General features: G+C 36.0%; 1 protein-coding gene across 1 annotated transcript in view; it reads right to left on the reverse strand.

Moving 5' to 3' along the window:
* Nucleotides 1-6,351: 6,351 nt before the first annotated feature.
* Nucleotides 6,352-13,054, reverse strand: part of LOC136979299 (dolichyl-diphosphooligosaccharide--protein glycosyltransferase subunit STT3B-like) — a 48,379-nt gene continuing 41,676 nt past the window's right edge. Inside the window, exons 14-16 of the mRNA XM_067275242.1 lie at nucleotides 7,567-7,680; nucleotides 7,276-7,482; nucleotides 6,352-7,197 (exon numbers count right to left, since the gene is read on the reverse strand). Coding sequence (XP_067131343.1) covers nucleotides 7,114-7,197; nucleotides 7,276-7,482; nucleotides 7,567-7,680 — 405 coding nt within the window. The 3' untranslated portion in view covers nucleotides 6,352-7,113. The remainder of the gene's footprint in view (nucleotides 7,198-7,275; nucleotides 7,483-7,566; nucleotides 7,681-13,054) is intronic.

Genomic DNA, 13,054 nt, shown 5'->3' on the forward strand with positions numbered 1-13,054 from the left:
GCCATCCAAACTGCTTTCACCAACAAAATCAAATCCTCAACTACATGATCAATATACTTGAAGACCTCACGAAGGATGCCACGTATGCTCCAATTGCCCAACACGCTAGAAAAACGCTTGACCTCCCCATACTCCTTGACCTGCCGCTAATTATACACCCAGCAAGATTTACTCACAACCTACTAGCACTTCGGCCCAACAAAACATACCAATCAAGAAACTTGCTTACCACAAAACAAAGAGAAAGAGAAAATTTGAACAAATTAAAAGACGAAGTGTCCGCTACAAGAGGAAGAAATCCAAAATTAAATGTAACAAGCTAGAACCCAACCAATACAGCTTGTCCAATACCCTCAATTCTCCATAACAACATCAACTGCCCACATATCACTCAGAAAATTCATCCGAACGAATACGAAACCACTACAATGGAATACTACCAGTCTCGGCAACAAAATCACTCAAATCAAAACCGAGGGAACTTGGAAAAACTATGACGTCATTGCCATTCAAGAATCCTGGTTACAACCCACAGACACAATAGACTTACCTGGTTACATTGCTTACTACACACCCAAAGCAAAAGGTGGCAGTCTCGTAACTTACATCAAAAACAGCATCCCCTGCACATCTGTTAATACTAAACAGTCCATCCTTCCCGGTGATCCCGAATGGATCATCATAACCATCTACACTCCTACCCTAATCTGTATCATAAACGTCTACTTTCTGCCCCAAACCTCTGCCAGCAACTTAACTCACCTTGACTACATATTCATGCACATCCCACAACCTCTCCATCATATGTGGGGACTTCAACACCCACCACGATGCGGGGCAATACTACGGACACCAGAGGCCACAGAATCTCTCACCCGATTACTTCCTCCAATCTAATATTACTTAATGACGACCAACCCGCCTACTACAACAACAAAGCAATTGATCTGACCAGTGTTTCGAACTCCATCACCACACATGCATACTGGACACCCCTGCTCTTCGGTCACGGTAGTAGGCACCGCACGATTGACATTGACATCCCCAACATTAACGGTCAACACAACACTTCCAATCCAGTGGTTACTGGAGTATATATTTTTGCTGAGTACGTTTATGTTCAATATTTTATTATTACTATTATATATATTTTTTCTATAAAAAGATTTCGGTAATTATTAAAATTATCTCGTTTGTTTAACAGAACGTTCTGTAACTACAATGACAATTAATTAATGAATAATTTTGTCGATTCGTACCGTTTACAACAGTTATCGAAGGAACGATATTCATTTTTTATCTAAACTTTTCCACTAACAAAACTACAAAAAGCCCTCTAAACTTGCTGTCGAGCGAGTCTAGAAAGTAGGTCAAATAACTTGTTTCTAATCGCTGTCTGCATTGTGGCAAGCGAGAAACGCCGTCTCTGCAATGACATTTTTTTGAACCGCGGTCTACCCGATCTGTAAACGTTGTCTCCGCAATCGGCTGCCAGTGTTCAGAGAACGAAACCGTTGGCCAATGGTTGACCGCCGTAGGGTAATGCTCATACAAGAAATAACGCCACACTAAGCCGGAAAACGGGTGAGTCGCCTTTTCTTTTCGCAAAATTAGCAGCGAGGTCACTTGAGCACGCCGACGAAATCGGAGACAAATTTTTCGCGAAAAAATCGACCATAACCGGTCATCAAAAACCGGGGTATTACTGTAATTGCCAATGTCATCCATAAATACAAATTAATAAATAAAATATTCATTTTTTTGAAAGTATTCGTCTTCAAACGTGGAACCCGACGGCGGTTGTTCCAGTCGCCAGCGAGTTAAAGCGCCGGTGGCCGTGCCTATAAGAAATAATAATAAATGCATTAATTTCCAAAGACCGAAAACAATCGTTACCTCCAACAGGTATTACTGCCCCTTCTCCACGCTCCGGTTGACACCTCGGCTCCCGCGTCTAAACGCCATAATGTTTGCGGAAGTAGGCCGATTTCCGGCGCTCTATCTGGCCCAGGGTCGTATTTACAGGTACGATTCCTTTGACTTTTTCGCTCCCACGGGCGCGTTAAGGTTGGCATGTACTGTACTGTACAATTGTACCGAAATTTCCGTTTAAGACGATTCCAAAGCGCCGTTCTCCCATTTCCGCGGTAGAAATTTCAGGCATCGGCCAAACTAAACCTTATCGACAAAAAGGAATCCGAAAAGCGCATTTTTACTAAAGTGAAATGTCTCTGTTAATTTAATATGTAAATTTGCGTAAACTAAAACCAAAAATCCGGGGAAGTAATCACTAGATAAGATTTATACCTTACCGGTCTTTTTCAAGCAATTGAAATGCATTTAATTTTCATTTTCCACAATTCCTAAACTTAACCTCAAACGCGTGCGGGGAGGTTCTGGCGTAAAACTAATTTCCATAAACAAACGTATCACGGGAAACACGCGGGCGCATTTCCGTGAGAGGAAGAATATTTTTATTACTCGCGAAATAGAAAAACACCTAAAGTTCGTCACAATAATTGTTTCCCCGATTTAATAACGGTAGTACGAACTAAGATTTTAAGATAAAAGTAGACGGAAATTGGTAACTTCCAAAATCGGATCGAGAACTCAACTACGTTAAAATGACGTGGCTTCCGCCATGGAATACGCCGCAAACCGTCCGGCTTATTCACACCATAATCGGACCGATTAGTAGTAAAAGCGTTCGCATTGAGTACCGTTAAGGATGCACACTGCGGCGCGGCAAGGAAAAGCGGTGTCGCAAACGCATCTTTGCCACGCGGCAGCACCACCACACAAGCGACAATCCGCTTACATTTCGGCTCGTGCGTTCAGTATTCAAGATGGCGAACGATACCGACACTGTCGCTATTCACGTGTTTACAAATTTTGTTTTGTACGGCTTGCTTTATTTAGCTAAATTTTGTCAAAGATTCGAACGAAGATTTTGGATTAGAGACGTTTTCTTGGATCGAGAAAGGACTGGTGTTCAAAATAGGCTTATTCCTCAATTAAGATATCTCGATAAAGAATACTATTTCGAGTAAGATTAATTAAGTTGTTTTGTTCTTTGAATTAAACTATATATGATTATTTGTGTAGAATTTATCATCCTTTCCTCTTTATTCTGATGTTATCTCGGTTAACCGCGTCGAACTTTCCGCCATTAAAATACCACGTAATTGTATTTTCTCACGTGACTACCAGACGAACTGTTATTGGCTGATAGAAACGCGTCTTGGCGGCGGTGGCCGCAAAAGATAAAATTCAACCAACTTTTGCGGCACGAGAAAAGCGACAAAATCCGACTTCTGCGAGAAAAAGTGACGTCATTCTGCCGCTTTTCCTTGCCGCGCCGCATGTGTGCATCCGGCTTAAATATTACCATCTTTTCTCATTACGTCGATAATGTTTTTTAATATATACATACGTTACTGTGAATGACCGATATCTGGCGAATGTCGATATTCTCCGGTGAATGTTAGCATTCACATAGCAAATATGTCATACACCAAGCGCCTAAATATCATTATTTCTCATTTACACCAGCAAATGTCGACATTCAGCATGCACTGATGGTGAATGTTGAATAAAAATATTTTTATTACGTTAAGACAAAAATGCAACCTTTTAATATGCCAAAATATAAGGAAGCTTAAGTAACAGCACATGTAAATAAACTGTTGAACCTAAAACGAAAAGTACAGTACATTCTAAATCATTAAAGAATTATTATTTTCTTTAACACACACAAATTATGTGATTAACGTTATACAGTACAGTCTTTGAATTGCACAAGAGTCCCTTGCTTTTACAACTGCATTTATTCGTGGAACACTTCTTTTTGCAATGACAGCGTGTATAGCCTTGCCCTCCACTTTTCGGATTAGCTGCAGTCAGTGCCGTAACTAGGGCGGTGCCCAGGCACAGGGCATAGAATTGACCTAGACCAAGTTTTATATCAGTTTTGTTACAGAAGCTCGCACGGGGCGCATAAAAGACTAGTCACGACGCTGGCTGCAGCTGCTTCTCTCAGCGATATTTCTTGGGAAGTAATCTCATCTATGGGAAGTAACTTTTCTTTACAAATCACGAACTGAATACGGGTATAAAGCTGACGAACCGATCCCCACCTCACGGGATCAAAAGAAAAAAACGCCATTCATGACAAATTGGGCGGTTTCCACCAAACCGTTGCCGGGAAGAGGTACGACCTCGTCCTACCTCCGACTACCCACAAAGGATTTGGCGACAGACTGTCGCTTCTCTGTTGACATCGGCTTCTCCGGTGTTGTTTCGACCTCCACCAAAGCTTGTCTGTGCTTGTCGACATACACCGGCGATTGTTCGAATGTATAATACAGTCGACACCCCAAGGGGAAGTGGAAATGTGTCGAGTTATCCGATGTGATGACTAAAGCGAAGTTGGAAAAAAACCCACAAAACTACAATTAATAAAATATAGTAGTATAGGCTTACGATACATTGTGTCCTCCATTTACAATTACTCTGTACATGGAAAACTGAAAAATTCTTTTAGTGTTGTTTGTTTTGAGGACTTAACTGTCTCGACTTTCTTTTTCAACGATCACGAACGCCTCGATAACATCATCTTCGGAATTGCCAATTGTTAGCAAGTAACGTCTAAGGATTCTTAATGCCTCTAGTGTGAGAAAATGCAAAATTGGATTCTGGTGTGACGTTCATGTAGATTGTATATTTTCTTTTTGTTTATCTGTTATTATTTTATACATAAAATGTTAAGGCATTTTTCTTAATATATATGTATGTATGTATATATATATATATATATATATATATATAATTAATAATAATAATATATTATTAAATATATTAATAAATAAATCGAGTCACCTCCTGAAAAAAATGAGTTCGCACCACACATGCAGAGTGAATTCATTTTTTCAGGAGGGGGTGACGACTTATCGGAGTGTGGGACAGCAAAAGTATGTCGACTTATCCAGCGGTGACGAATTAAACGGTGTCGAGTAAACCGGAGTTTTTTTAACATTAATAACTATGTAAGTCGGCCGGGACCACAGAAAATTGACTGCTTAACCGATGGTGTCGACTTCAGCGGACTCGACTGTATAACCAAATATTCCGTCTTTCACCGACGTATTTTGTATGTGTCGACATTCTCTACTTTCGGTCTTTCACAGTAACATATGTTAAAGTCACACGTGTTTCCGTATAAAATTTAAGCAGTTACGAGAGATATAAGGTACTGTACAAGGGAAAATTAAATAAATTAGAAATATATATAATGTAAAGTTATGTTTGATTGATTCGATAGTTTTAATATATCCAAAGTCTGGTAATTTCGAAGCTCTCATTGGCCGTAGCTCACCGACTGTTCCCACTCGACTACAAATATTTAACTTTTTAAATCTGTCCGACTGCTGTTGCTATGGCAACACGACTCGAAGTCGGACCAGTCGGTCATAATGTGAAATAGCCCTTACTGGTAAATTCCGGGTCAATTCTAGCCTACAATAAGTTACGTTACATCGACGGTTAGTGCGTACAAAATACCAAACTGAAGTCACTAGTATTTATCCACCGTAAAGATATTAACGTATGGTAACGGTACCAGTTCCATCCGGATTATCCAGTCTTCACTAGTGTCGTTACGTCATTTATCCGACCCATTTCTGCGTTATTACTCGTACCAGGATGCCGATTACCCCACCGGCGACCTTGGGGAAATACCAGCGTAGCAGAATTTCCAACAGGTGGTACACAAGGAATCGATAACGATTAAAACACTCGAACTATAAAAGGGGAACTTGGTAGATAATGTTAGAAACCGTATATATTGATACTATAACGGCCGAATCGCCGTCTAGTGGTTTTCGCGTTGGGAGTTGTCGTAAATAAAAAGCACCGAACCTTACGAGTTAGGGTAACGCAATTTCAATGTTTTCGACTTTCGTCAATTAAGAAATTTCTGCAAGTTTTCTTCTAGCAATTTTAACATTCTAGAAATAGCGCGACAGCCAAGAATGGAACGATGGCGCCCCCATGGGTCTAATAAGCCCGCTTATATTTAGGTGCTGGTGGAGGGGGATCCCGAAGCCAGACCATGGAAATGGAACGCGACCGGAAGGCATTTTTGCCGCGGCGTAAAGTGGGGAAAATGCCACTCTCGATTTTCTAGTCGTGGGAAATTGGCCGAAAATATTTTTTGGAGAAACGTCATTTTCTCCCCTGCGACAAATACATCCGACTCGGTGGTTTACAGATATATATATATATATATATATATATATCATCTTTTTATTCCATTTCCATTCCTGTACAAATTGCAATTGATGAGTGAACTGATATGTTACTAAAAGATTTTTTAATCCAAAAGGACTTTTAACCACAATGCATAGCCATACAAACCGTCGACGATCCCAATTCTCCCATCTTGGTTTTAATTTTGATTAAACAGAAAATGTAACGGACAATTTATTGTGGATATTCTGTATAAATACATAAAATCGAATGTTAACAATTGAAAAGAATAAAGAAGGATCTAGATTTACCTGCGGCGATAAAGAATTTAAATGCTTAGATGCATGTCCGTAAAATGAGGTGTTTCCCGTCCTCCGTACCATGCAAAAAAATGCGCACCTGTTTTTCCCACCTGGATGGAATGTGACGACAAAATCCTAAAAACTCATTTAGTAATGGTGCGGTGGAATGTTAAATAATCTGTTTACTGCAAAAAAACTTAACCGTACGCTGGGAGTCAGTGATTCCAATTTTTTTAAAATTTTCTTTACGTAAAAATGTGACTCACTCGTCTGTTTATTCAAATGCATCCTTTTTTTTAAACAACACTTTTCTTGAACTTGCAACAACACGTAGTTTTTTCTGTACAAATTTTTCTAAGTGAAAATGCCTCAAGTTGAGCTGAACTTTGATTGTCCGTAGGCGTGCGTCTGCACTCGGCGGACAAGTCCGGTGTGGCAGGACAAGTGTGATCAATGTGAGGCACTCGTCACCGTGAAGGAAACACAGCACCAGACCCGTGGACAAGGCATTATGGGATATGGAGCCATTATTCGTGTCTGAATATCACACATCTTTAATAAAAATTCAGTTCTTTGTACTTCTGGACACGCGTTTTCCTTTAACCACGATAGGTCTGCTCTTAATTGTTCCTTTCCTCCTCTTATTTGTCTAAAAAAATACAAAAATTCGTTTAAATAGGTAATCGATGCAGTTTTTTTACTCTAATATCTACCTATCAAATTCTACCTTTTTGGATATAAACACGCGAGACGATTTGATGGTGCGTTCAGTATATGGGATACGGGGACGATTGCTCTCCTTCTTCACTCTGTAGATACGGACTAGCCAATGTTCTGTGGTGTAAGCTTCTTCCAAATGTTCCAACTGAAAATTTTTGTTTCCGATTTCCGTATTACGAGTCCGATCGAATCCCGAAGGAGTTCTGTAATCCAGCTAGTCCAACAAATTTATACATTAGATTTACAACCGTTTAATAGTGCCATCTGTACGCTATCAGCTACGTCGAAAAACTTTTACCTGTAATTCGCCGAACCTGAAGTAGCTTAATTTATACATCAGGCAATTAAGTAAAGTCGGAGAACCGTGTTCGTCCACTCTAAATTCTCCCCGATCGGTAAAATAATCTGTTTCCTACAAATAAAATTAAACATCTTAATTATTCTAGAAATGATCCCGCTAACAAAAATCAAAAATCAGTATTAAAAAAATAATAATGTCGGGTATTTTCTCTTTTGCCTTCGAATTAAAAATGTAAGGAAAGGCTGTTCATTGTTTCCCTTGACTAATCACATTAAGTCTATTTTAAAACAGAAAGTTTAGATTAAGTTATATGAGATTAATATAAGAAAATGTATCGATGATGTTTTAATTATCTTAGAATTGTATTCTGTTAGAAAATCCTTTTCTGTTTTTAAAATGATTTTATGGAACTAAATACAATAATTATGTGCAGAGTGGCATATAACTTGCACCCGTATATACGCACACCTTCTAAGTGGACGTTAAAAACACAATAGTTACCGGTATGAAGGTGTAGAAAGTATTGTCTCAAACATTGTTTTCCCTCATTTAGAATTACACCTGCAACAAACTACCTACCTTCTTTCTTTATTAATCTTTTAATTCTGTCCGACATCACTGAGCACGATTGAGTGGTATATAATGTGCACTAAAGACACGCGTTGTTATACCGACTATGCAATAAATACGATATGCATTTTACCCGGGTACTGTCTTATCTCCCCGTTATTTTTGACAAATCGACTTATTACGTTGATTTGTCAAAAATAACAGGGTGATTAACAAGGGTAAAAATGGTAACATTTGCCAGCTATATCCTATAGAACAGGGGTGGCCAACTTTTGTGGACATAAGAGCTACTTTTTATCGTAAAAATGTGTCGCGATCGACTTGTTGTCATAGGCATGGTCTAAGTGGGGAGGGGGAAGTGTGAAATACATACTATGTTTATACACTGTTTCAGTACGAAGTGCACTCACTGCTTATGAGTCGAGTCATAACTGCATGCATACAGTTGCGTTCGGTTACAAATATAATACATTAAGTCAAGACATCGCTAGCGATCGACCGGTCGATCGCGATCGACTTGTTGGCCACCCCTGCTATAGAAGATATATTGCAATCTCTGTCAACTGGAATACCTATGAATTTTGTGTACTTTAACAGGCTGTAAGTCTAAGAAAGGATAACAGAATTCTTATATGGAAACTACATACTATGTAAGTTTAATACCAGTTTATAATTTTTTAAGTTATTAGAAAATCCCGATATTTATCACTACAGAAAGAGGTACTAACATCACAACATTCTACTGTAATCCTTAAAATTGAAAAACCAATTTTTTCAAACTGACTTCTGTTTATGATAATCGTGATATACTACAAGTATATAATACTCAAAACAAAAATTATTTAATTTTTAATGCGGGTAAATTATGAAAACTATATATTTATTAACTATTACAATTTTTATTATTGATAAAATCTTATCCCATTAAAAGTCTGTGAATCAAAAGACCTAGGAATAACTGGCTAATGGTAACTTTGTTAACTTATTTTAACCAAAAGACTCTTTACAAATATAATTGAATAATTATCAAAGTGCGCTTTATCCAAGTCACAAGTGGATAAAACTGACACAATCCAAAAACGAATGGCTAAAATACTTTGTTCGGATAATGTGAAGATCATCTACCATCGTTGGATGGAACCGAATGTTACCTTTTTAGGGATGTGAGCTGTTTTTGTATTTTAGCCACTATCTGGATAGTGGAAATGGAACAATATTGCCAGGGTTGAATTTATTGCCAGATTTCAATGATTTTTCCAAACACATCACAGGTATGAAAATATCATCAATTTCTTAAAAAAACACTTCTAAACTTTAGGACTACACCTCATCATAGTGTGGTAGTGCTCTATAGCAACGTTTCTCAACCACCGGTCCGCAAAAACTTTAAAAATATATATTTAAATAAGTCGGGAGAAAGGAAAACTGCACGTGTGTGTGATTGGTATGACACAGGGATAGATTGGTGTTTATCAAGTTCTAGTAGCAATATCTATATTGAAAAAGAATGAGTTATATATATTTAGATAAATTTTTAATTCAGTAGAAGCTGCACCAACACATGTTTACTTATAATTCTCATATTACGTGTTGATAATTGCTGAATTTTTAACCGTCAGTGTTGTTATTCTGTGTGAACCTTTGAATGCGTTTCAGTGAATTTCGTATGCCTATGTATTCCTGCTTTGTTTTTCTCTGAACGTGTATTTGTATTGTTATCTGCTAAATTTAAATGGTAAAATTTAATTAAAATATCAATAACAATAATTGTTAAAATGCCATTTTTTTCAGACCTTGCATAATAACGAGTAAGAAGAAAGTGTCAAAAACTCTGATTTATTTTTTTTTTAAATCTAGTACTAGCACAAGTAATATTAATGATCAAGAAACACATTCACCTGAAACAAAACGAAAGTGTACATTTGTACGTTACTATAAATGTGGATTATTGAAAATTTGCCTTTATTATTTGGCCAGAATCTGAAGAAAATGTGCAAAAACCACAGTGTGTTGTTTGTAAAGATGTCTGTCAAATGAATGCATGAAACCAGTTAAACTTTTACGTCATTTAAAATCTAAACATTCGCAACTGGAAAACATGCCAATAACTTTTTTGAACAAAAAAGTCTTGAATTAAAACAACAAATATCTTCTTTTAAAAAATGCTTTTTGGTTGAAAAATCAATTGTGAAAGCTTCATATTTAGTAGCTTTACGAGTTGCAAAATGCAAAAAGCCTTACTCGATTGCCGAGGATTTAGTAAAGCCATGCTTAATCAATGTGTTCAGAATTGCTGGGCCCGGTAGCTGCTGATAAAATGAAAACTCTTTCTCCATCTAATGATACAATTCAACTCAGAATGTTTGAATTAGTTGATATTCTACATTGAATATCAACTAATTCGAAAATTAAAAGAATCGATATTGTTTGCAATTCAAATGGACGAATCAACTGATGTGTCAAATAATGCCGTTCTTTTTTGCTATGTCTGTTACATTGATTATGAAGTCAACGATTTAAAAGAATTAGTTTGTTGTCTGGAATTAGAAAGTCATACAACTAGTACTGAAATATACAAAACTGTTAATAACTACATCGAAAATAATTCTCATCTGGAAAAATTGTGTTGGTGTATGTACTGATGGAGCAGCATATATGACAGATAAACATTCTTCTATAACAAAACTAAAAGCAATAACCACAGATGGGATGATATTTACTCACTGTTTTATACATCGGGAGCATTTGGCAAAAAAAAAAAAAAAAAGTCTTCCCAACTAAATGACGTACTTTCCCAATGTGTAAGAATTGTAAACTTTAGGTGTAACGCATTGAATTCAAGATTGTTTGCAATTTTGTGTAAAGAAATGGAATCCGAGCATGACCATTTGTTACTTCATGCAGAAGTGTGGTGGTTGTCGCAAGGTAGAGTTTTGGAACGCTTGTTTGAATTAAGAGAGGAAGTTCAATCTTTTCTATATTAAAAAAAACTCTGAATTATCCAAATTTTTCTGCGACAATAATTGGGTTGTGAAACTGTCATACTTATCGAATATATCTTCCCTTATTAATGAACTAAATTTAAGCCTTCAGGGAAATAACACTACCATTTTTAGCTTATACAATGAAATTGATGCATTTAAAAAGTTAATACTGTGGAATAAACAAATACAAGACAACTATGATATGTTCCATTCTTTATCAGATTTTATTAATTCAGGAGATCTGGATATAAAATAGATAAATCATATGATCTGTGAACATCTGCAAGCACTTTCTTGTGCATTCAACGAATATTATCCACCTGAAGAAGATCGACGAATAGGAAATATGTGGATTATTAATCCGTTTATTGATCAGCAAACTAATAGATTAGTTTTTCATGTTCAAAGTTGTTCAATCAAATTAAGTTCAGACTTGGGATTAAAAAGCATTGATTCAAACAATGTTTTTAATCCCAAGTCTGAACTTAAGAGCTAGAAAAACTAGAGAGAATTAACTGGAATATATGTAGGTGTGTCAGAGCTGTCAAGCATGCGAGTGAACTTTTTTGAGAGGTTGTTAGAACAAGTTTGGGATGGAAATAACAAAAAATTATGCAATGTGGTATGTACAGATTAGAATTGTAGAAACTAAATTAACCTTGGAATTGATTAAAATACTACTAATAATTGCTGGAATTGAAATAAATCCTGGTCCTCTCTCCCGTTCACCACTTCGGCCTAGTCAGTTGGATATGCAAAAGAGGGGGCAACATAGACCTCGAAAGGCAAGTTACAAGGATGAAGAAAGGGAAACGCAGTTACTGGAAATTTTAAGTGAGGAATACCTAATTGAAGAAGAGGATGAAAGAAAAAATGAGACCCCGAGAAATTCAAAAATTCAGGACTATTTTCGACTGGCAAGAGAAACCGAAGTAAAAGGTATTGACAATTCACAATATACATTAAAATTCATATACAAATTAATTCAGGAAAAATTTTGCCAGTTAAACTTAGAAATACAATTAATAAAAGCTGAAGTGAACAAAATAAAAGAAAATAATAATTATAAAAAAGATATGAAGATAATCTGTCACAAAATACAAAAATTAAAAGATAATTACAAAAATAACAAAAAGTTAAAAGGTATGTTAGAATTCAAATTTGATAAATTGGAAAATAACAAGAACATAATAATTTTTAATTATCCAGTTAAAACATTGGACATTGCTCAAGAAATTAAACAATTTATTAATGAAGAATTAGGATTAAAAAATATAGAAATTGAAAGACTAACTAAAAAATAGTAAGAATAAGCTAATATTAAAAGTAATTCTGGAATCTGTAAAAGATAGAAATTTAGTCATCAAGAGATTTTGGACTTTGAAACCAAAAATCGTTAATGAAACCAAGAAAAAAAAAAAATTAATTACAATGGACTTGTGTATCAGATCAAAAATTAGAAGGAAGGAAACTACAGGATCAGATTAAATATAAAATAGTAAAAATAAAATTTTAATAAGAGATGATTAGTATATTAAGGATAATAATATACACATTTGATATGAATACAAACAAGATCATTCAAATGGATTGTTTTTTAGAAATAGACAGACAACTAAAAAAGAACAGGACTGGCATGAAAATCATATCAAATTGAGTTTAGATCCTTAAATAAGAAAATAGCATTGAAAATAATATAATAAAAGCTTGGTACAGCTGGGAGATAGTTAAAGAAAAAATAGCAGTAAAATTAAGGGAGACTAATAAAGTCAAAAATATTTTTCTAACAGGTTATTGGAATATACAGGATCTTTGCGAGAAAATTCACTAAGTCTCAGGTAAGGAATTCATAGATTCTAACATTATAACTGGATTTACAGAAACCTGGATGATAAATTAAGTGACAGTCAATGCTAATAGTTTAATAAACA

The sequence above is a fragment of the Centruroides vittatus genome, unplaced genomic scaffold, assembly GCF_030686945.1.
Source record: "Centruroides vittatus isolate TY-2023 unplaced genomic scaffold, ASM3068694v2 contig_602, whole genome shotgun sequence".
Lineage (NCBI taxonomy): Eukaryota > Metazoa > Arthropoda > Arachnida > Scorpiones > Buthidae > Centruroides > Centruroides vittatus.